At 44.4% G+C, this 25,570-nt stretch overlaps 1 protein-coding gene across 1 annotated transcript in view; it reads right to left on the bottom strand.

Annotated features, from left to right (window-relative positions):
• The window catches only part of LOC120931218 (alanyl aminopeptidase, membrane), a 121,602-nt gene that overhangs the window by 72,236 nt on the left and 23,796 nt on the right, over positions 1-25,570 (bottom strand). Inside the window, exons 2-5 of the mRNA XM_040342453.1 lie at positions 21,631-22,456; positions 11,377-11,519; positions 6,067-6,191; positions 776-905 (exon numbers count right to left, since the gene is read on the bottom strand). Of these exons, the coding sequence (XP_040198387.1) occupies positions 776-905; positions 6,067-6,191; positions 11,377-11,519; positions 21,631-22,232 (1,000 nt within the window). The 5' untranslated portion in view covers positions 22,233-22,456. The remainder of the gene's footprint in view (positions 1-775; positions 906-6,066; positions 6,192-11,376; positions 11,520-21,630; positions 22,457-25,570) is intronic.

The following is a 25,570-nucleotide window of genomic DNA, read 5'->3' as shown; positions in this document are numbered from 1 at the left end:
GGATCATCTTTTCTTCATTACTCTACCCAGCCAGTGACTCTGGATCGAACTCCCGGGAACCTTGCTTTCTATGTGATGTATGGGTAGCAACACTGACTTTTTTGTTTATATTGCAGCCTGGGGGTGCCTACGGGCATAACTATATTAAGGCATTTCTTTACAGGGAGGCATTGGCTATTGACTTTATTGTTGCCATAGTCATCCACTGGACAATTCACCTGCTATCAGTCTCTAGTCATTTTGGCGTGGTCCACAATGAGCAAAATGTCTGGGAAAATCCTGCTAGCATCAGCATGCCTGCTAACTCCAGTCTATTCAACAAGGGGTTAACGCAGCGCGTACAGAATGGAGCCTGCTTATCAGTTCCTCGGGTGCCGAGCAGACGGAGAGTTGGAGGACGGAGCCACGCCCTGGAGGAAACTAACAAGTTCCAGCTAGCAGCAGACACCACGAGGCAGCTGTAGATGGCGGAGGACAATCGGCTGATGCCCACATTGCAGTGGTTATCTGCTGTGCAGGAGCGGGCACTGGTGGATACTGGCGTGCGGCTGGAGTTACCTTTTGTATTGACCCTCCCTCTTAGATTGTAAGCTCTAACGAGCAGGGCCCTCTGATTCCTCTTGTACCAAATTGTAATGTAACTGTAATTTTGTTAAGCACTGCACAAACTGTTGGCACTATATAAATCCTGTATAATAATAATAATAATAATAATAATAATAATAACATAATAATAATAGAACAGTGTACAATAGAACAAAGTAGGTCTACACACCTGATTTTGGCAGAGGGTAAGGAACCCTATAATATTTCTCAAAAAATTCCAGAATTGGCTTTGAAACATTCAGCGCATATTCTGCTTGCTTTTGATCTTCAATAGCTTTTTTACGTCCCCAGATTTTAACCTATCAAAAAAGCACTAAATGTAACTATCATGTCAAACCACTGAAGATATATATTGTTCCTTATATCAATATTCTTCCACAAGTATAGTGAAACAAGTGTAATATGGAAGTTGTCAGATGTCAAGTAAATTATTCCAAATTGTACATATAAAATATGACAAATTCTTGTGCTGGGGCGAGAAGATAGGGAGGTCTATCATTTAAAATGTCACACTAGATTCACAGATTTCACATTAAATTCAGTTAGAAAAATATGCACATCTTTGTGAACCTTAAGTGAAAATCCTCCAGTGCTATTTTATGTTTTCTTATTTACTTGTTTACTTATTTACTTCCTATAAGGGCCCTTTCACATGGACGTGTCCGTGTACGGGCTCCGCTTTGCTCAGCAGGGATCGCTCCATCGATCCCCGCTGAGCAGGCAGATAACAGGTCTGTCTCTGCACACTGTGTAGGGACCAACCTGTCAGAGCGCCGCTCTCCCCTATGGGGGATCGAATGAAGATGGACCGTAGAGTCCGCCTTCATCTGATCCGATCCGCCAGATGGATGAAAAATAGAAAAGCATAAGACCCGGTTCACACTGGGGCGACACAACAGGCGGCTCAGCCGCCTGATGAGTCACGTCCCATTGAATGCAATGGAACCGTTCTAATAGGAGCGACGCAAGTCGCTCCGACTTAGAAAAAGGTTCCTGTACGACTTCGGGGGCGGCTCGGGGCAACTTGCATTGACTTCTATACAGAAGTCGTTTTGCAAATTGCCTCTGCGGCGTCCATCGGCGGTCTCGTCGGGTCCGGCGTCCTTCTGCGGCTTCGGGTGTCCTCTTCGCCGGGTCCGGCGTCCTTCTGCGGCGGGTCCGGTGTCCTCTTCGGCGGGTCCGGCGTCCTTGCGGCGTCCTCGCGTCCTTCCCGCCACGAGTTTGAATACTGCGCCGGCATATACCGAGCGCAGTACACTCGTGAATCTTCAGCCAGGCTCGGCAACTGTCGCGCTGACGTCCTGTACGTACAGGACGTCAGTGCGAGAGGCGCCGAGACTGCCCGAAGATTCACGAGTGTACTGCGCTCGGTATATGCCGGCGCAGTATTCAAACTCGTGGCGGGAAAGCGGGTAACGGCGTATATCGCGCACCCACGATTTTGCCCTGATTTTCAGGGCAAAATAGTGCGCGGTATACGCCGATAAATACGGTATTCATCTAATGCTGCATACACACGACCGTTTTTCATGATGAGAAAAATGTCATTTTTTTAATTGGTCAGTAAAAACGATCACGTGTAGGCTCCAGAGCATTTTTCGCATGTTTAGAACATGCTCTAAACACAACGGGCCAGATCCACGTACATCCGCGCATATCTAGGCGGGCGTAGCGCATCTCATTTACGCTACCCCGCCGCAACTTAGAGAGGCAAGTGCTGTATTCTCAAAGCTCTTGCGTCCTAAGTTACGGCGGCGTAGTGTAAATGTGCCGGCGTAAGCGCGCCTTATTCAAATTGTGAAGAGGTGGGTGTGTTTTATGCTAATGAATCGTGACCCGACGTGATTGACGTTTTGAAAGAACGGCGCATGCGCTATCCGTGGGGTATCCCAGTGCGCATGCGCGAAATCACTTCGCAAATAGTCAATGCTTTCGACGTGAACGTAACTTACGCAAAGCCCTATTCGCGAACGATTTACGCAAACGACGTAAACGACGGAAAATTCAACGCTGTCCCGACGTCCATACTTAACATTGCGTACGCCTCAGGGGTAACGTTACGCCGTAAAAAGCCTTACGTAAACGACGTAAAAAAATGCGCCGGGCGGACGTATGTTTGAGGATCGGCGTATCTAGCTAATTTGCATACTCGACGCGGAAGTGCCACCTAGCGGCCAGCGTAAATATACACCTTAGATCTGACGGCGTACTAACACGTAAATCAGTCGGATCTAGCCCACATTCAGGCGTATCTTGTTTTGTGGATACAAAACAAAGATACGGCTGCGCATCGTAGAACTTATGCGGCGTATCAATAGATACGCCGCCATAAGTTCTTTGTGGATCTGGCCCAACATCTCCCCGTTCTTCCTAATGACATGTCACTGGTCGTCTTTTCCCTGTCATCGGGAACAGTGATCAGTGACGTGTCACGGCAAGCCACACCCCCTAACAGTTAGAAGCACTCCCTAGGTCACACTTAACCCCTTCAATGCCCCCTACAGGTTAACCCCTTCACTGCCAGTGTCATTTTTACAGTAATCAGTGCATTTTAATAGCACCGATCGCTGTAAAAATGACATCAGTCCCAAAATGGTGTCAAAAGTGTCCGATGTGTCTGCCATAATGTCGCAGTTACGAGTCACGAGTCACGATTAAAATCGCATTTTATAATAGAAATGCCATAAAACTATCCCCTATTTTGTAGACACTATGGGCCATATTCTCAGTGAAGTTACGATGGAGTAAGTCAGGATACTCCATCGTAACTCCCTTTTTTGGCCAGTGTATCTATGCTCCTGATTCTCTGAATAATTTTTGCATAGATACACTTAAGATCCGCCATCTGTAAGTCACTTACACTGGCGGATCTTAAATGCAATGACGCCGGCCGCCGCTAGGTGGCATTTACGTGAAGGAGTCATTTGCGTATGCAAATGATCCTTCTACGCCGATTCCCGAACGAGTTCGCGTCGCGTAACCGCCGCTAACGTAGTTTGCGTAAGCGGAAACTTACTCCTGCTATATGAGGGGTAAGTTTCCGCAAGTCTCACGTAGGCCATGTTACGGATGGCGTCGGGTCCCCGTCGTGTTTTTTTCGTCGGGTACGTCGTTTACGTAAGTCGTTCTTGAATACGACTTTACGTCAATGACGCACACGTCGGCGTCATTGACGTTTTCCGCCGAGAACTGGAGCATGCGCACTGGGCTTTTTGCAGCCCGGCGCATGCCCAGTTCTTTCGCATCGGGGGCGCGCTTCATTTGAATAGAAGACGCCCCCTTGGAGATCCGCCAGGCTACGCCGGGACACTTACACTCCGCTGTCCCAACTTATGGAGCAAGTGTTTGGGGAATACAACACCTGCTCCAGTAAGTTGGGACATCGGAGTGTAAGTGCCCTAAGCGCAGCAGGCGGATATTTAGAGAGAATATGGCCCTCTAACTTTTGCGCAAACCAATTAATAAACGCTTATTGCGATTTTTTTTTACCAAAAATATGTTGAAGAATACGTATCGGCCTAAACTGAGGGAAAAAAAAAGTTGTTTTATATATTTTTTGGGGGATATTTATTATAGCAAAAAGTAAAAAATATTGCATCTTTTTCAAAATTGTCGCTCTATTTTTGTTTATAGCGCAAAAAATAAAAACCGCAGAGGTGATCAAATACCACCAAAAGAAAGCTCTATTTGTGGGAAAAAAAGGACGTCAATTTTGTTTGGGAGCCGCGTCGCACGACCGCGCAATTGTCAGTTAAAGCGACGCAGTACAGAATCGCAAAAGGTGCTCTCGTCTTTGGCCAGCGAAATGGTCCGGGGCTTAAGTGGTTAAAGTCCGACCTACGGGTTACCATCTTGAAAGCCCCTTTCCCCCTCTTCTCCTTATATTATGCAGAAACTTACTGCCAGGAATATCTGATGTTCATACTTCAGTACCGTGTGCAAGAATGCATTTAAAGAAGGGGTTGACCGCACTCCAGTCCAGTCCTCAGATAAATGCAAGCTTTATTCAGTAAAATCCAGATGAAGTGTGCACCACAAGTCCAAGGCACGAGATGACAATATTAACACGTTTCATGCAGATTGCGCTTTCTCGTACCATGTTATGCTTGTTATGACAAAGAGCAATCTGCTTGAATTGCGTTAATATTTGTATTGTCATCTCATGTCTTGGGCTTGTGGTGCACACTTCATCTAGATTTTACACAATAAAGCTTGCATTTATCTGAGGACTGGAGTGTGGTCAACCCCTTCTTTAAATGCATTTGGATCTTTCAGTTCAAGGACCCTTCTCGGAATAGGGGATGTTGGAGGTGATCTCATCTGGAGCGGAATTTGTCTGTACTCGTTCATCAACCATGTGCAAGAACCCTAAAGACACGTACACACAGTCGGAAATTCCGATCAACAAATGTTCAATGGGAGCTTTTTGTCGGAAATTCCGACCGTGTGTAGGCTCCATCGGACATTTGCTGTTGGAATTTCCGATAACAAAAAATTGAGAGCTTGTCCTCAAATTTTCCGACAACAAAATTTGTTCTCGTAAATTCCGGTCGTGTGTGGACAATTACGACGCACAAAATTCCATGCATGCTCTGAATCAAGTACGAGACGGAAGCGATCGATCTGGTAAAACTAGCATTCGTAATGGAGACTGAACTGAAAAGCACGAGGTCGAAAAGCGCAAATCGTCTCTCACCAAACTTCTACTAACACGACTGGTATTGAACTTTCCTTTAATAGTGCCGTCGTACGGCTTGTACGTCACCACGTCCTTGGCGTTCGGAATTTCCGACAAAATTTGTGCGACCGTGTGTATGCAAAACAAGTTTGAGCCAACATCCGTCGGAAAAAAATGTACGGTTTTGTTGTCGGAATTTCCGATCGTCTGTACGCGGCATAAAAGTATTTAATATTTGCTAGTTGTAAATGTAGCGCTGAGTCATTTTACCCATATGCTGTGAATATCCTGCAATTTTCTCTCCTTATGATCATCTTTATTAACAATGCACACTGCACACAGCTGAATGACAGATGAGTGACAAGAGGAACATATTCCCCTAATAATTTTATTTTGCAAATAATGAGAAATTGTCCAAAAATCTGTTTATCGTTATGTGGTATAACCATTAAAAATGAAATAGATTGACCAAAACCATTAAAGTTTTGCTTTAAAGGATACATGCATCAAGCAAATATAAAGGTTACCTTAGCTGACCTCTTGTTCTGCTGAATCAAAGGTTTCAGCATTTTCTGAGCCACTGATGCAGAATAAGTGTGTAGATCGGGCGTTCCTACTTCACTATGAATTTCTTGTACTGTGTACTTGTTCTGGGTCAGTGTCCCAAAAAGTGCTGAAGCCATTAAAAAACAATCAAAAGCTGAAATGTACATAGATTTAAATTGATGAGTCTCTGATCTGAACCCTTTTTTTCACAGGTTTAAAAAGCTAAGGGCGCTCACCTTCTCATCGCCAACCGATCTGAACTCTGAGACTATGAAGGCCACCAGGTAGGTGGACATTTTTGGAGTTTTATTGAATTCTGTGACCTGCCATTCCTCTCCTTCCCATGTTTCTGGAGTAACTCCTAAAAAGCCAACAATTTGACCAAAAAACAGGCATTGGTAATGTTACATTGGAAGAAATCATTTTGTAGGTAGAAGTGTCAGTCTACTGAATGAAGGAAATAAATCACATTCACTATTATTGTCATAGGTTAGAGAAGTTCTCTTAGGCCTCGTACACACGATAGGTTAACCAGAGGACAACGGTCTGATGGACCGTTTTCATCGGTCAAAACCGATCGTGTGTGGGCCCCATAGGTTATTTAACCTTTGGTCAAAAAGAAAGCCAACTTGCTTTAAAATTTAACCGATGGATTGGTAACCGATAGGTCAAAACCAATCGTTAGTACGCACAACCATCGGTTAAAAATCCACGCATGCTCAGAATCAAGTCGATGCATACTTGGAAGCATTGAACTTCGTTTTTTTCAGCACGTCGTTGTGTTTTACATCACCGCGTTCTGACACGATCGGTTATTTAACCTATGGTGTGTAGGCGTGACGGACCATCAGTCAGCTTCATCGGTTAATCTAAGACAGCGGTCCTTCAGACCGTTGTCCTCTGGTTAACCTATCGCGTGTACGAGGCTTTAGGGCAAATCTCATGGGTACATGTGAAGTTTGCTAGTCCTTTGAGCTTTCACAAATTCCTCTTTACCTCATGAGGGCAATTATCAGAGTTGAAAAACCCAAAGTTGAAATCAGATATCAAATCTCTGTACTGCTGCACCGGTTGCATGGGATCTCACAGCTCCTCACTTACTGAGGCGAGTACAGTGGAGATTGGGTTATTAAGGAGGGTGTACGTAGTTAGTTCACCTTTTCATTGTAGCGCCCTCTAGTGTGTTAGAATACATTTTTGTTAGAGAATACAAAATGTTTACGCTTAGCCGGCAGCCAAGTCTATGCTTTATCTGGGTCAGGGGAATGACTTAGGGAGGGCTGGGTGACTCACAAGCAGCATCTCTAATACCTCCCCCTATTTCTAGAAACTTGCAGAAGATTCTAGAAGAATGGGAACGGGGGTGAGGAGGAGCTGCCTGGAGGATTCATGTGGGCCCTGACCAATCCCCAACAGATGGGCTGGCAGGGGGAAGGCCCTCTTAAATACTCAGGGTCAGCCCAGTTTGGGCAGTGGAGTTCGGGTGGAAGCTTAAGGTGGTGTGTTAAAAAGGTTTTGGAGACCCGTTGTGGTTAACCCCCTAATTTTGTCTTGCAAAGGGAGTTTATGCTTAGGGGTTGCATTTTTTTAGGGGGGGGGGGGTATTTGCTGACATATGATGCTCACACTTTTTGGAGGGTAAGGCGCACTTTGGCCTAGTGCTGGATGACCTTGTCCTGGCAATATGTAGTAAGTTGGTTAAAGTAGCACCCCAAGTATGTTTCTGTTATTTCTTCCTATAACTGTCTCTGCCCATGCTGGAGCCATAGAAATCTATGGACGTTGTGGAACAAATGTGTAGAAGCAACTGGAGATTTTCTGAATCTATAATGCCCTGCCCAACTTTCAATAGCAAACATTGTATATGAGTCATACAGTGCCTTGAAAAGGTATTCATACCCCTTGAAATTTTCCACATTTTGTCATGCTACAACCGAAAACGTAAATGTATTTATTGGGATTTTATGTGATAGACCAACACAAAGTGGCACATAATTGTGAAGTGGAAGGAAAATTATAAATAGTTTGTATAACCACCTTTTACTGCAATTACAGCTGCAATACTTTTTGCGGATGTGTCTATCAGCTTTGCACATCTAGAGAGTGAAATGTTTGTCCATTCTTAACAAAATAGCTCAAGCTCTGTTAGATTGGATGGAGAGCGTCTGTGAACAGCAATTTTCAAGTCTTGACACAGATTCTCAATTGGATTTAGGTCTGGACTTTGACTGAGCCATTCTAACACATGAATATGCTTTGATATAAACCTCATTGTAGCTCTGGCTGTATGTTTAGGGTCCTGCTGGAAGGTAAACCTCCGCTCCAGTCTCAAGTATTTTGCAGACTCTAACAAGTTTTCTTCTAAGATTGTCCTCTATTTGGCTCTATCCATCTTCCCATCAATTCTGACCAGCTTCCCTGTCCCTGCTGAATAAAAGCTTCCCCACAACATGATGCTGCCACCACCATGTTTCACGGTGGGGATGGTGTGTTCAGGGTGATGTGCAGTGTTTGTTTTCCGCCACACATAGCTTTTTTTTTAATCCAAAAAGATCAAATTTGGTCTCATCTGACCAAAGAACCTTCTTCTATGTTGTTGCTGTGTCTCCCACATGGCTTCTTGCAAACTTCAAATGGGACTTCTTATGGCTTTCTTTCAACAATTGCTTTCTTCTTGCCACTCTTCCATAAAGGCCAGATTTGTGGCGCACATGACTAATAGTGGTCCTGTGGACAGATTATCCTATCTGAGCTGTGGATCTCTGCAGCTCCACCAGAGTTACCATGGGCCTCTTGGCTACTTCTCTGATTAATGCTCTCCTTGCCCATCCTGTCAGATTAGATGGACGGCCATGTCTTGGAAGGTTTGCATCTGTGCCATACTCTTTCCAGTTTTGGATGATAGATTGAACAGTGATATTTTTTTATAACCTACCTGCTTTAAACTTCTCTACAACTTTATCCCTGACCTGTCTGGTGTGTTCCTTGGCCTTTGTGATGCTGTTTGTTCACTAAGGTTCTGTAACAAACCTCTGGGGCTTCACAGAACAGCTGTATTTATACTGAGATTAAATTACACACAGGTGGACTCAATTTACCAATTAGGTGACTTCCAAAGGCAATTGGTTCCATTAGATTTTAGTTAGGGGTAGCAGAGTAAAGGGGGCTGAATACAAATGCACTCCACACTTTTCACATATTTATTTGTAAAAACTTTAAAAAACATTTATCATTTTCCTTCCACTTTACGAATATGTACCACTTTTTGTTGGTCTAGCACAGGGGTCTCCAAACTTTCTAAACAAAGTGCCAGTTTACTGTCCTTCAGACTTTAGGGGGCCGGACTGTGTGGGCAGGAGTAAACAATGCCACATTTTTTGGTGTCAGTGAGAGGAGTAATGACCCATCGTTGGTGTAATTGGGAGGAACTGTGCCCCTTTGTTGGTGTTATTAGGAGGAAATTGTTCCTCATTGTTGGTGTCATTAGGAGGAATTGTGCCTCTTTGTTGACAAAATGTGGAAAATGTCAAGGGGTATGAAAACTTTTTCAAGGCACTGTATTACACAGCATACACACTCTCTATTATATGTAGCTTAGCAGAGCTATCCTTTTAAAAGGTTAAAGGGGTTGTAAAGCCTCGTGTTTTTTCACCTTAATGCATCCTATACATTAAGGTGAAAAAACACCTTGCCGTGTCCAGCCCCCCCCCCCCCCCATTTTACTTACCTAAGCCCCGAATTTCCATGGGCGCGATCCTGCGTCGCTCTCTCCACGGCTTCTTGGCTCTTGATTGGATAGACTGATAGCAGCGCAGCCATTGGCTCCCTCTGCTGTCAATCAAATCCAATGACGTGTGAGCCAGGGGGCGGGGTCGCGTCATACACTTAGCGGCTATGGACGCCGAGTGTATGACACGGCAGCGTGCCTGCAAGGTAACCCCCTCAGGAGAGAGCTTCCCAGAGGGGATTATCTATTGCGGGGAGGAGCCGAGAGACCCCGGACCAGGAAGATCGGGGCCACTCTGTGCAAAACGAACTGCACAGTGAAGGTAAGTATGACATATTTATTATTTATTTATTTTTTAAACTGGAACTTTTACAACCCTTTTAGCATCTATACTGGTCTGCATGAATACACTTCTGATAGGTCAAAATATATAGCAGTGTTGCCAACCTACCAGAATGAAATTTACTGGCACGACACAAGAAATTTACTGGTGCAGCCACGTTTTTACTGGCATTTCACAAAAGTTACTAAATTACATTTTTAGGTGCAAATTTCAGTGTTTAGGCTACAAACAAATACACTAGGCAAATAGCAATGTGATTTAAGGTAGATATTAAGGTAAAAAAACATATTTTTGTTATTTTCGATATAATAAGGGCAAATTATTTAGTCACATCACCCCCTGCCTCCACCCCCCTCTGCCACCACCCCCCTCTGCCACCAACACCCCCTGCCTCCATCCCCCTCTGCCACCAACACCCCCTGCCTTTACCCCCCTCTGCGATGCCACAATCTCCCTCTGCCTTCAACTTCCCCCCGCCTCCAATCACCCCCTGCCTCCATCCCCCTCTGCGGTGCCACCATCAACCCCTGTCTCCATCCCCCACCCTCTGCGGTGCCACTAACACCCCCTGCCTCCAATCTCCCCCTGCGGTGCCACCGCAGCCACCATCACCCCCTGCCTCCATCCCCCTCTGCCACCAACACCCCCTGCCTTCACCCCCTTCTGCGGTACCACAATCTCCCCCTGCCTCCAATCACACCCTGCCTCCACCGTCCCCTGCCTCCATCCCCCTCTGCGGTGCCACCAACAACCCCTGTCTCCATCCCCCACCCTCTGCGGTGCCACCATCCCCCTCTGCGGTGTCACCAACACCCCCTGCCTCCAATCACCCCCTGTCTCCAATCTCCCCCTGCCTCCATCCCCCTCTGCGGTACCACCACAGCCACCATCACCCCTGCCTCCAATCTCCATGCGCAGTTCCAAGCTGAACCGATCTCGGCTATTTTTACTGCCACATTCCACGGACATTTACGAACGGGAGAAAAAAGTGCCCGTTTTTATGAACTGTCCATAAAAATACGGACGGTTGGCAACATTGATATATAGCAACAATATCATTTTTCAAAAAATTTTCATTTTATTATTAAAGTCATCGCGTTTCAGGCAAGTGACTGAGATGATGTCATCCTTGGCTGCATGCAGGATGAAATATTGACTCAGTTTCCTCTCACCCAGTGATCAGACTACAATTTCTTTACTTTGTAGGTGAGAGCCTGCAACAGGGGCTGATTTGTATCACACATTTTTAAACACAGGTTTGACATTATTGTGTAATCACTGAGCCAGCATTTCAGTACATGCTGACCCTGGATGATGCCTGAACGAAGATGGTGCTGCCCTTCTGGAAAAAAATAATTAGATGAAGGCATTGCCAGGCAATTGGCACAAAAAAAATATCTGATGCCTAGCCCAGTTTAGTGTCTAATTTATATCTGTATGCTAGTGCACAAAACCGTGGAATACTCTGTGACTTACTGATAGAATCCATATTGGAGAGTGCCACATAGTTGGGTCTATATCTGAGGGTGATGTTGAAAGTTGCTTTCATTGCTGGCTCATCAAAGCATGGGAATGCCTTCCTTGCGTCAGGGGCTTGCATGTGGGTGGTGGCGATGAGTCTGGTAACAAAAAAGAAGGAAACCATCTACTATGAAAACAATTGACTCTACTGCTAGTTCTCTGATTCAGTTGTAGGTTTGCAGTCATACAGAATCATCTGGATTAGCAGTGCTTTACCTGTGTCTGTGCTGGAAACATTATTATGTGTTATGCCCAAGATCAGAGGCTCTCTCCGCTCTCTCTCTCCTCTCTGGCCATGGAGGCAGCAGTGGCTCCTCCTACTGCCAGTCACAGCCAGTTATCTGAGAGCTGGGGCGGGGCCGAGCCACGCTCTGGGTGTTCATTGCCCAGACGAGTTCCCCCATAGCAAGCAACTTGTTTTGGGGAACTTGGCAGAGGGGAGGAGCCAGGAGTACAGGCAGGGGACCCCAGAAGAGGAGGATCTGGGCTGCTCTGTGCAAAAGCATTACACAGAGCAGGTAAGTAATAACATGTTTGTTATTTTGAAAAAAAAAAAATCCTTTAGAATCACTTTAACCACTTTATTACTGGGCACTTAAACCCCATTCGTGCCCAGACCAATTTTCAGCGCTGACGCATTTTGAATGACAATTTCGGGGTCATACAACACTGTACCCAAATTATATTTTTATCATTTTTTTCCCACAAATAGAGCTTTCTTTTGGTGGTATTTGATCATCTCTGCGATTTTAATTTTTTGCGCTATAAACAAAAAAAGACAGACAATTTTGAAAAAAAACACAATATTTTTTACTTTTTGTTGTAATAATATCCCAATTAAAAAAAAAAAAAAAAAATTCCCTCGGTTTAGGCCGATACGTATTCTTCTACATATTTTTGTTAAAAAAAATCGCAATAAGCATATATTGATTGGTTTGCGCAAAAGTTATAGCGCCTACAAAATAGGGGATAGATTTATGATTTTTATTTATTTTTTACTAGTAATGGCGGCGATCTGCGATTTTTTTTTTGTCAGGCCTGCGATATTGCGGCAGACGTATCGGACACTTTTGACACAATTTTGGGACCATTCACATTTATACAGCGATCAGTGCTATAAAAATGCACTAATTACTGTATAAATGTGACTGGCAGTGAAGGGGTTAACACTAGGGGGTGAGGAAGGGGTTAAATGTGGATCCTGGGTGTGTTCTTACTGTGTGGGGGAGGGGGGTGACTGGGGGAGGTGACCGATGCTGTGTCCCTGTGTACAAGGGGCACAGCAACGGTCTACTCTCTCCCTGACAGGACGTGGAGCTCTGTGTTTACACACAGAGCTCCACATCCCTGCTGTCACCGCCGATCGCGGGTACCTGGCGTACATCGCGGCCGCCAGGCACGCGCATCGGCTTCCGAGCGATGCGCCGGGCACAGTGTTTCCCCGCTGCGCGCCCCCAGGCCGCGTTTCCGCTCATCTCCGCTGCTTACCGGAGCCGTCGATAGCTCCGGTAAGCAGCGGAGCTACCGACGGCTCAATAACATTGAATGGTCTTAAAGTGGAGGTTCCCCCTAAAAAAAATTCTAACAATACATTGAGAAGACTGATTACACTGCGGGTATGCTGTTTTTTTTTTTTTTCGTACGTACCTCGATATCGCCGTTTCATCCCTCGGCTTCCGGGTATGATTCTTGCTGGACCTACTTGATTGACGTTCCTCCGACCGGCGCATACTGCGCGTCACGACTTTCCGACAGAAGCCGAACGTCATTGCGCAGGTATGATTCTTTCGGGTCTGGGCGTTCCTAGTTGATTGACGTTCTTCCGACCGACGCATACTTGACGTCACGACTTTCCGAAAGAAGCCGAATGTCGCTGCGCAGGCGCCGTATAGAGCCGACTCTATACGGCGCCTGCGCAATGACGTTCGGCTTCTGTCGGAAAGTCGTGACGCGCAGTATGCGCCGGTCGGAGGAACGTCAATCAAGTAGGTCCAGCAAGAATCATACCCGGAAGCCGAGGGATGAAACGGCGATAACGAGGAATGTACGAAAAAAAAAAAAAAAAACAGCATACCCGCAGTGTAATCAGTCTTCTCAATGTATTGTTAGAATTTTTTTTTAGGGGGAACTTCCACTTTAAATGTGATTATTATTTTTTTTTTGAAAAAAAAAAATGAAATTTTATTGTTTTTTTTATTTATTATTTTGACCCCAGATCTCACATTTAAGAGGTCATGTCATGGTTTTTTTTCTATTACAAGGGATGTTTACATTCCTTGTAATAGGAATAAAAGTGACCCAAATTTTTTATTTTTAAAGGACAGTGTAAAAAAAATTTATAAAAAGTAAAATAAATCATCAAACAAAATTTCAAGCGCCCCGTCCCGCCTAGCTCGCGTGCAGAATAGAACAAATACGTAAGTCGCGCCCGCATATGAAAATGGTGTTCAAACTCCACATGTGAGGTACCGCTGCGATCGTTAGAGCGAGAGCAATAATTCTAGCCCTAGACCTCCTCTGTAACTCTAAACATGTAACCTGTAGACATTTTATTACGTATATGGAGATTTTAAAGTGTCAAAGTTTGTCGCCATTCCACGAGCGGGCGCAATTTTAAAACGTGACATGTTGGGTGTCAATTTACTCAGCGTAACATTATCTTTCACAATATAAAAATTGGGATAACTTTACTGTTGTCTTATTTTTTAAGTGTATTGTTTCCAAATAAACATCCACTTTAAAGTGATTGTAAAAGATTGTTTTTTATTTATTTTTTAAATAACAAACATTTCATACTCACCTCTACAACGCAGCACGTTTTTCACAGAATGACCCCAAACTTCCTCTTCTGGGGTCCCTCGGCGGCTCTCACGGCTCCTCCCCACATCAGATAACCCTCTAGGAGAAGCACTCTCCCGAGGGGGTTACCTTGCGGGCGCGCTCCCGAGTCCAGCATTTGCGTCCATAGACACGAATGTCGGACTCAGCCCCACCCCCCGACATCCATGTCATTGGATTTGATTGACAACAGCGGGACCCAATGGCTGTGCTGCTATAAATCTATCCAATCAAAAGTCAGGACCCCATGGAGAGAAGGGTGGCGCGTCCCCGTCGAGGAGATGAAGGGGCTCAGGTAAGTAAAATGGGGGGCTGGGGGGGTCAGTGACTGCCAGGTGATTTTTCACCTCAATGCATAGGATGCATTAAGGTGAAAAAACCCAAAGTAGTTAAAGGGGTTGTAAAGGTTTGTTTTTTATTTTCTAAATAGGTTCCTTCAAGCTAGTGCATTGTGGGTTCACTTACTTTTTCCTTCAATTTCCCTTCTAAATGTTTTTTTCTTTGTCTGAATTTCTCACTTCCTGTTCCTCCTCAGTAAGCTGTTCTGGCTGACTAACCACCGCTCGGATGATGGTGTGAAGTTTACTGAGGAGAAACAGGAAGTGAGAAATTCAGACAAAAAAAATAAACATTTAGAAGGGAAAATGAAGGAAAAACAATGCACTAGCTTGAAGGAACCTATTTAGAAAATAAAAAACGAACCTTTACAACCCCCCTTTTTTTTTGTATAATCAGCTTTATTATCAATTTTCAAAGTAACACATACAAGACAAGTCCAACAGCCTTGGCAAAGGGGAAAAAAAGATGAGTCCGACCTCGCAGGGTCGTTTGAACAATAACATCTCAAAGAAGCAAGTTGAACAGACAGAACAAACGGAACAAAAAAAAGAAAAAACAGAACAAAAACCATCCAAGCAATTGTGGTGAGCACCTAGTAGGATGCTCAAGGTCTACACCAGATCAGGGAACATACAGGAAATCGGGGGTAACGTCTCATAATGCAGACAGTGGGTTATAGGCAGAATATACAGCAATTTAACCATCTCGTGGCTTCACCCGTCTCTGAAAACGAATCAGGGGGTCGCCCACAGAGGTATTCAGAGTGCGTGGGCCCATGGCCCGTGGCCAGGGCAGGGGGGGGGGGCACGAAGGCCTCGATCAAACCACCCCCTACTCCCCTCCACACACCAAGGGCACCAAAAGCAACAACAAATGCATTCATTCTGGACTACCAGTGCCCCAACTAAACCATGGGATCGTCCCGGGAGCCCGAGGGCTCCAAGTAGCTACTGCACCCCTCTGTCACATGTTTAGTCCACCAATCGGTTACTGTACAGTAAGGAGGATAACAGAAAACAAATAAAGGGAAACAGGAGGGGGGAGTAAGAGCAAAGAGAGGGGAGAATAGAGAGGGCAGGAAAAGAGGGTAGACAAGCCAGGTGTACCTGCGATCCGGTAAAGAGCTGCAGTTTTATCTAGACATGTGCACTGCCAAAAAATTCGAAAACTAGAAAATTCAGAATTTCGAAAATTAGAAATTTTGAAAATTCATAAATTCGAAAATCTCGAAAATAAAAAATTCGTAAATTTGAAAAATAAAAAATTATAAAATTATAAAATTGAAAATTTCGAAATTCGAAAGTAACAATTTTGAAAATTCGAAATTTCGAAAATTCGAAAATTGAAAAATTTGAAATTTGAAATTCCTAAAATTGAAAAATTCGAAAATAAAAAAATGAATATTTCCGAATTTCCGAAAATCCCAATTTCCGAAATTCGGAAATACGAAAATTCTGAAATTGAAAAATTCGGAAATACGAAATTGAAAAATACGAAATTGAAAAATTTGAAATTGAAAAATTTGAAATTGAAAAATTTGAAAATTCGATATTTCGAAAATTGAAAAATTCGAAATTTCTAAATGAAAAATTCGAAATTTCTAAAATTGAAAAATTCTAAAATAAAAAATTCTAAAATTCTAAAATTCGGGATTTTTAAAATAAAAAAAAACGAAAAATTTTCGTATTTGCGAATTTCCGAAAATCCGAAATTCGGAAATACGAAAACTCTAAAATTCGGAAATCCGAAAATTCGTAAATAAAAAATTCAGAAAATTGGTAAATTAAAAAATTAGTAAATTCGAAATTTCGGAAGTCCGAAAATTCGAAAATTGAAAAATTCGGAAATACGAAAATTCGGAAATTCGTAAATTCGAATTTTTCGAAAGTCCGAAAATTCGGAAATAAAAAATTTGTGAAAACGAATTGCACATGTCTAGTTTCATCCACGCCGAGCACTGCACGCCAGGAGTAGACCACGTTCACAGCTAAATCTGGTGGGTTCAACGTATTTTAAGGACTAAGCTCCATCTTTTAGGTGTCTAGAAACCTGCGAGCTTTAAGGGAGGGGTCTGACAGTTCTAATAAGGCAGTATCTAGACTAGACGGGACATAGACAGGGTCAGAAACCTACTCAGACCAGGATGTCCAGATGACGGTGATTTTTTCTCTGGAGCCGCGACAGGTCACTATCCAGTCTTCAGCTTCCCTGACCGCATTCACCCCGTCGATCCACTCCTTCCGAGTAGGGATTCTGGAAGTTTTCCAATAAATTGGGAGCAAGCGTCTGGCTGCGTTAAGCAGATGGGGCAGCACACTCAATTCATATTGGTGGAGAGGGATCAGGGGGGACATGCAGAAGGAAATGCTTTGGGGAGAAAGGGACTTCAAACCCAGGCACTACTTTAATTTGCTCACGTACATCTCTTCCCAGAAAGGCTGAATTAAGGGACATTCCCACCAAATATGGATAAGTGTCCCCCGAAGTCCACAGCCATGCCAGCAAAGTGCGGGCGTAGAGGGGTAGATTAAGGCCAGATCAGCCGGTACACGGTACCAGCCGGACAGGATTTTAAAATTTGTTTCTTGTGTCCTAGAGTCAATGGAGGACGAGTGAGTAAGGCAGTATAAGTGGGCTAGTTGCGTGTCTGTAAATTTTAATTCTAGGTCATTTTCCCACCTTCGTATATAACCACTTCCCGACTGCCGCATGTATATGTACGTCCATAGAATGGCACGTACAGGCAAATGGGCATACATGTACGTCCTTGCCTTCTAGCGGGTGGGGGGTCCGATCGGGACCCCCCCCCCGCTACATGTGGCGGTCGGATTCCCGCGGGGAGCGATCCGGGACGACGGCGCGGCTATTCGTTTATAGCCGCTCCGTCGCGATCGCTCCCCGGAGCTGAAGAACTGGGAGAGCCGTATGTAAACACGGCTTCCCCGTGCTTCACTATGGCGCTGCATCGATCGAGTGATCCCTTATATAGGGAGACTCGATCGATGACGTTAGTCCTACAGCCACACCCCCCTACAGTTGTAAACACACACTAAGTGAACACTAACTGCTACAGCGCCCCCTGTGGTTAACTCCCAAACTGCAACTGTCATTTTCACAATAAACAATTCAATTTAAATGCATTTTTTGCTGTGAAAATGACAATGGTCCCAAAAATGTGTCAAAATTGTCTGATGTGTCCGCCATAATGTCGCAGTCACGAAAAAAATCGATGATCGCCGCCATTAGTAGTAAAAAAAAAATAATTATTAAAAATGCAATAAAACTATCCCCTATTTTGTAAACGCTATAAACTTTGCACAAAACAATCGATAAACGCCTATTGCGTTTTTTTTTACCAAAAATAGGTAGAAGAATACGTATCGGCCTAAACTGAGGGAAAAATGTTTTTTATATATGTTTTTGGGGGATATTTATTATAGCAAAATGTAAAAAATATAGATTTTTTTTCAAAATTGTCGCTCTATTTTTGTTTATAGCACAAAAAATAAAAACCGCAGAGGTGATCAAATACCACCAAAGAAAGCTCTATTTGTGGGAAAAAAAGGACGCCAATTTTGTTTGGGAGCCACGTCGCACGACCGCGCAATTGTCTGTTAAAGCGACGCAGTGCCGAATCGCAAAACCTGGCCTGGGCATTTAGCTGCCTAAAGGTCCGGGGCTTAAGTGGATAAGCAGGTTTAGTTTGTGGTGTGGCCGAACCCAAAAGTCGGTACAGTTCCGACACCAGATGGGGGGTGGGGGCTTCTTCTATGAAGAGGCGTTCGAAGGGGGTGAGGAATGAGGGGTTTTACAACCCCGTTAATGAATGTCATTACAAAGCATTTAAAAATTGTATTTGCTTTCAACATTTGGAATGAATGGTCTTTCTGGAATGAAAACCACATTCGCAGAAAAATGTTCCCTCCTGCTCCAGTTAACACTTTTTAAGCAGCTACAACAACATTTTTTTTTTCCTTTTGGAAAGTTTTACATAAATTAATAAAAGCTAACCATTGTAAGTGGTCAATGTTATTATCTCAGCTCATTAACTACCACTTTTGTTGGACAGCTTGGTCCATTAAAGGAAGTTGAAAAATAACAGACTTACTGTCTGGATCACAAGGTGAAAATAATAGTTACAGTATAAAGAATAAAAAAAGAAAATGAATGCAGCCACAAGTACTGGAAAGCTGGAAATATTACAATCTTGTTTTTGGGTGTAGTACAGTTTTAGGCCTCTGGGAACCAGCCAGATTGACGGAAAAAAATTCTCCAGTAGGAAAATATAGTATGTGCCATGATCTTAGAGGGACAGTGTTTTCAGTTCAGACATACTGTACATACAGCACAACTTCTATTCTGAATATCTCTGCAACATATTTCTGAATGCATGTTTAGTCCAAAAATGGTCAGTTAGCAGACATACGTCAATAAAGTGATATGGAAAGGCAGTAGGATGCACACTATAGCTGGCCATAGATGGATTGAATCTGGGCTGGTTCAGCAGGGACTGGCCAAGATTCGATCCATGGGCAGACTGATTGTACCCAAGTCGATCCATCGACTTGGGTACAACCAGCATGTGGAATTTTCAGCATGCAATTATTGCCAGCGGCTTTAAGCACCAGCAGTAATCAATGTGCTCTCCTGGCAGAGACTGCCCCCCCCCTTGTCAGGAGAACACAATGGGGTAAATTCAATAAGCAATTGCGTCTGCGTAACCATAGTTACGCAGCGCAATTGCTTACTTGCACCGGCGTATCGAATGCTCCTGATTCAGGAACCTCGATACGCCGACTGCAGCCTAAGATATGCCTGGCATAAGGCTCTTATGCCGTCATATCTTAGGCTGCATTCCTACGCAGGCCACTAGGTGGCGTTCCCGTAGTGGTCAGCGTAGAGTATGCAAATTGCATACTAACGCTGATTCACAACCGTACGCGCGCCCTGCGTACGCAGTTTACGTCGTTTGCGTACGTCGGTTTTTGCGTAAGGCTGCCCCTGCTATTAGCAGGGGCAGCCAATGCTATGTATACCCGTCGTTCCCGCGTCGCGTTTTCGAAAAATTACGTTGTTTGCGTAAGTGAATCGTGAATGGCGCTGGACGCCATTCACGTTCACTTTGAAGCAAATGACGTCCTTGCGACGTCATTTACCGCAATGCACGTCGGGAAAGTTTCCCGACGGAGCATGCGCACTACGTTCGGCGCGGGAACGCGCCTAATTTAAATGATCCACGCCCCCTACGGGACCATTTAAATTGTGCGCTCTTACGCCAGGCATTTTTCAGGAGCGCCCACGCAATTTACGGAGCTACTGCTCCGTGAATCAAGCGTAGCGCATGAAATTTACGGAGGCGCAGCGGCAAAACAGTGCGCTGCACCTCCGTAAGAAATGGGCAAATGTACCTGAATCTACCCCAATAGCTCTAGGGTAGGGATTCGCCCATCAACAATGACTGTGTTGATAGGAGAATCAAGCTATTTTCTTTCCTGCCTAATTTTTTCCCCGAATAATTTATGGCCTGCCTAAAGGGGTTGATTTAATATACCGGTGTGCAAATAGGATGTTCACTTTTCAAATGGAGCTTCACTTTGCAAGGGGATCTTTCCCAGAGATTAGTTATTGTAGTGAAGCTTTACCTTGCAAATAATACCCACTTATGTGTAAGCAAAATAATGGATGATGGAAGTCAACAGAGCTTCACCTAAGCTCTGGGGATAATTCCCTTGCAAAGTGCAACTTCCTTTGCAAAGTAAACAGTCTACAGTATTTGCCTTTAGTAAATCAAGCCCTAAACATCAAATTTACAACATCAAAAATGATAACATGTATATTCTTTCTCATTGTTATAGTTATGCTTTATGCTCTTGATGTTGTTGTTTTTTAAGAAATGATTAAAGTGATTGTAAAGCCTGAGGCCTCGTACACACGACCGAGGAACTCGACGGGCGAAACACATGGTTTTGCTCGTCGAGTTCATTGTTAGGCTGTCGAAGAACTTGACAAGCCAATTTTCTCCATTCCCGTCGAGGAAATAGAGAACATGCTCTCTTTTTCGCCTCGTCGAGTTCCTCGACAGTTTCCTCGTCGAAAAATGTACACACGACCGGTTTCCTCAGCAAAAAAAAAAAAACAGCAAGTTTCTTGCTGGTTTTTGCAGAGAAACTCGATCGTGTGTACGAGGCCTGAAGCCCTGTACACACGCTCGGTTTTCTCGGCGGTAAAAAGTCCGCTGAGAAAACCGAGGGGAAAGCCGAGAACCCGGCAGGAAAACTGCCATGGAGCTATGGTCGGGAATCCCGGCTGTATGTATGCTCCATCGGCACTGCCTCTCAGTTTTTCCCATAAGTAAGTAGTAGATCTGGTGGGAAAAAAAAACAAAGCGAATACCGACGGGAAAATAGAGAGCAGGTTCTCTATTTTCCCGACGGGATTCCCGGCTGTTTTCCAGACGGGAAAACTGCGAGGAAGCATACACACGTCCGGTTTTCACGGCCAAAAGCTCTCCTAGCAGTTTCACCTACGGGTAAGCCTAGATTAAGGCTTACCTGTAGGTGCTGGAAATATCCCCTAAACCTACACGGTTTAGGAGATATTTACAATTACCTAGTACAGCGATGTCTTCTGCGCAAGCGCCGTGTCTTCTGCGAATGCGCCGTGTATTTGCCGCATGTGCACTCTAGAAAGGGCACGCCGTGCCGCTTCTAGATGGGGTCATGCCGTGACTGGCAGCTCCCGCAAGCATGCGCAGGAGTGACATCACGCGACCACGGCCAGTCACAGAGCCGGAGTTTGCGGCCCCAGAAGGGAGAGGGGTGTAGAATGGATGCTTCCAGCCAGCGAGGAAATCGGAAACATCGCAGGCTTCGGTTTCAGGTAAGTGACACATAATGGGCTACTATTGCAATGCATAGTAGCCCATTATGCTTTACCTTTGCAGGGAAAAAAAAAGGAAGTAAAACCCATCAGGGTTTTCTTCCTCTTTAATACTTTTCCTTTTTTTTTATTACAGTTTATTTAACTACTTACTTGGTTACACCATCTTCCACGTATTCACTGCGGTAGAATCCTGCCAGATCATCTGCCAGTTCCCCAATAAATTCGGTGTAAAGCCGATATGTTTTACCACTTTGCAGACTCTCAGCAAGATGCAGCACCAGGTAAGTGGTCTTCTCCACCAGCTGCTCTCGATTTATGGTGATGTCTCTACCTGTATCATCCTGGAGCACAACATTATTGGTATAATTAAGTTTTTTGCTGTGGATAATAACAAGATTGGTGGAAATCTCACATTTGAAATGTGCAACACTTTTTCCATGAAAGACATAGAGTCCCCGATTGTCCTTCTCCAAGACCGGTCTGAGATCAACATCATAATGGTCAGGTATTAGAGTCTTTGGAAGCCGGTAGCTGTCCCAAGGTTCTGTTGATGCAGGAGTGGTAGGTTTCAATGTACTGGAGGAAGCACTGGGGATGATTTCAGTTGTTGATCCCCCGTTTTCTAGTTTATTATTGATGGCTTTTTCTTTAGCATAAGCTACAGATAGTGCAATGATTGTAGCCACAGCAGCTATAGCGAAAAATATGGCAACAAAGGCAACGAGCTTGCTGACATAGAAGCCTTTTCCCATGGTGTCGGGAGGAGATGACACAAGATCTGGGATTGGAGTGGTAATATGCTCTCACTAGGCAGAGCCAAGAGTTTGTTCTGTGGTACAGTTAATTGGTGAAACTTTAACTTGTTGGAGCAAAGGTTGCAAGTGGGTCATCATTATTGTTTTTCCAAATGTTCAGCTTTGTTCTCTACAAATTGATAGACCACCCTGTTAATCTAATGCTGATGTGAAAAGTACACCTAAAAAAGAAAAAAGGCAAGGTTATATATTGGTTTTACTTCAGTCTTCATTACCCCATGGTGTGCCGTGCCATGCACACATTGTGAATGCACTTTCTTGCTTCGTATGCCTCCTCTGGACCACTGTTAACTCATTGAAAGCTCTCTTACTACCTCTGCATTTCTCATTTGTTGGCTACACCAAGGAACCAATATCCATCACAGTTTGCCAGTGTGCCTCCTTCCAAAGATTTAGGCCTGACCATCCCAGGATCTCATGTTGGAAGCCAACCTAGTATTATTTCCAATCCATGTGCATACAATTGTAATTCCTTATTACATTCTCACTGCTTAAAGGATCACTAAAGGAATTTTTTTTTTTTTAGCTAAATAGCTCCCTTTACTTTACTTCAGTACTGGTTTCATGTCCTTATTGTTCGTTTTTGCTTTGAAGTAGCTGTAATTCTGCTGTGATCTCCACACTTCCTGCTTGTCTGGCTCCTTATGAAAAATCTCATGGCAGCTTTTCACTGTGGTCCAAGCTGTGTGTCTAAAACTCCTCAGAGCCAATCAGATTAATTAAAAAAAAAAAACACTGCCCTGGATTTGTTTGTTTTTGTTCTGTATCTCTCTCTACTTCACAGAAACATGAAACCAGTTTAAAAACAAAAGTGAAACTAGAGGCACATTATATGATTGATTTTTATCTATTTTTAATCATTTTTAAAAGGAATCAGTTAACTTTACCTCTATACCCTGTAAACAGTCATCTCAGCAAAAAAAATGTTTTCCTTTAGTGACCCTTTAAGTTCGAGTTTTTTATTGTGTATTCATACCCCTTTGCTTCAGCAATTTACTGTGGATGAATGGTGAACATTGAATTTTTTTTAAGCAGTGTTCCGTCCCCCAAAAAAAAACAGCAACTACAGATACTGCAGCTGCTGGCTTTTAATAATAGGACACTTACCTGTCCTGAGTCCAGCGATGTCCGCACCCGCACCTGATGTTTCCATCAGCTGTCGGGTGCTGCTGTCGTCATTGCAGGTAAGGGTACCCGGCATTGTAGCCTTTCGGCTGCACACCAGGAACTCTACTGCGCATGCGCGAGGCCCGCTCCTCTCTCTTACTGGTTCAGCGGTCGGGGGAGGGAGAAGGGAAGAGGTAGCCCCAGCCATCACGTCAATATCCGCGGCTGAGGCTCCCAGAAGTGGGAAAGGATACCTCTCAAAGACAGGTATCCCCCCCCCCCCCCGAAATGTGCCAATTGTGGCACCGGAGGGGGGAGGAATCAGATGAGCGCAAGTATCATCTTTAGGGTGGAACTCTGCTTCAATATAGAATGACTGACACGCTTTGAATGACTTTGTTTTATTCTATTGGCTGTTCCATATATGTGTTTTTTATATGATACATGGAGTTGGTTGAGCCCATACAGGGTTTTTATTACATATTGTTTCTTAAACACTGTAATTTTCTTTTGTCAACTTAAAGTGATATTAAAGGCAATTTATAAAAAAAAAAAAAAAAAAAACATGTTATACTTTCCTGCTCTACGCAATGGTTTTGCACAGAGCAGTCCCGATCCGACCTGTTCATCGGTCCCCCACCGATGCTCCTGGCCCCTCCCCCTTGCCGATTGACCCCAAAGCAAGCAGTCTTCTATGGAGGCTCCCATGCAGGCTCACTCCCGAGCTGCTGCTCTGTGTGTCTATTTACACACAGAGCCACGGCTTGGCCCCACCCCCTCTACTTATTGTCTCACTGACAGCAGCAGGAGCCAACGGCTTCCATTGCTGTTTCAGCCAATAAGGAGGGAGTCCCCAAAGAGCCAAGGCTCTTCTGCACATCACTGGATCGTGATGGTGCTCAGGTAAGTATTAGGTGGGGTCTGGGGTGGAGCTGCACACAGAAGGTTTTTTAAGTTCATGCCTAGAATGCATGAAGGTAAAAAACCTTGAGCCTTTACAACTCCTTTAAGAAACAAAGCTATGCATCTTTTATTTAAAATAGAACTATGGCTTCCCATTAAAGTGTTTGTAAACCTCAGACATGAAATATGAAGAAAGCACATCACTCTATTGTGTGTACTTGTCTCAATCCAGAGCGCTAATGGAGAAGAGAAAAATGGGTGAGGGATCTCCAGGACACAGTCTGTGACTGACAGCCTCTGCTTTGTTTTGTGTGCTGTGTGAAGGGGTATAATGTACCTGATGACTGAAATGTTGTGGAGGCCTCTCTTGCACCTCCTGTCAACACTCCGGAAGGTGGAGATAGAGTGTGAGGACACAGAGTGGCACGAGTGCCGGAGTAGCTGGCTGACGAAATCAACTCTTTAGGTAGATACAGCTGGAGGTCACAGTCCTCAGGACAGGATACTGAAGCAGCCTGGTACCTGGACAGGAGATGGTAGCAGAAGCCAGTATGGCAGTGACCAGCGGCAGACGGGCAATGATGGACTGAGTAAGCAGGCAGAGCAAGTCAAGGAAGCAGGCTAAGGTTGGTAACAGCCGGGCAGCAGAGTACAGAATCAGCAGGCAAAAACAAACCCAGTAGACAGGGTGAGGTCAGCGTAATCAAATAAACAAGGTTAAGGCAAAGACAAAGTCCCGGCCCGAGTCATACACAGGTAAGCAGGTTCAATGGATCAGGTCTCAGGAATACAGGTACAAGCTGACAACCATTCAGCAACTGCTAAAGTTGACAGACCAGTTTAAATGTGCCACTAATTAGTATGCGCACTTGGTGCCCAGCGTTTGGGATCCACCCAGATGCCTGGACCGGTACCTACATCAGCAAGGTCTCTTCCAGGCGAAGATGTCAAAACAGACTGTTGTTTTTAAGATGTGCTGTGCAATTGCTTTTGAAGAAGCACAACGAAATGGGCAATGTTGAGAACTGTAGACGCAGTGGTTGGACAAGGAAACATAGTGCAGCAGATGAAAGACACATCGGGGCAGATTCACGTAGAACGCCGCAAATTTGTGCAGGTGTAACGTATCTGATTTACGTTACGCCGCCGCAAGTTTTTCAGGCAAGCGCTTGCCTGTAAAGTTGCGGCGGCGTAGCGTAAATCACCCGGCGGAATTCAAATTCGGCGGGTAGGGGGCGTGTATCATTTAAATGAAGCGCGTCCCC

This window comes from Rana temporaria, chromosome 3, assembly GCF_905171775.1.
Source record: "Rana temporaria chromosome 3, aRanTem1.1, whole genome shotgun sequence".
Classification (NCBI taxonomy): Eukaryota; Metazoa; Chordata; class Amphibia; order Anura; family Ranidae; genus Rana; species Rana temporaria.
The sequence above is the reverse complement of the archived record's forward strand: the minus strand, read 5'-3'. Positions and strand labels throughout refer to the sequence as shown.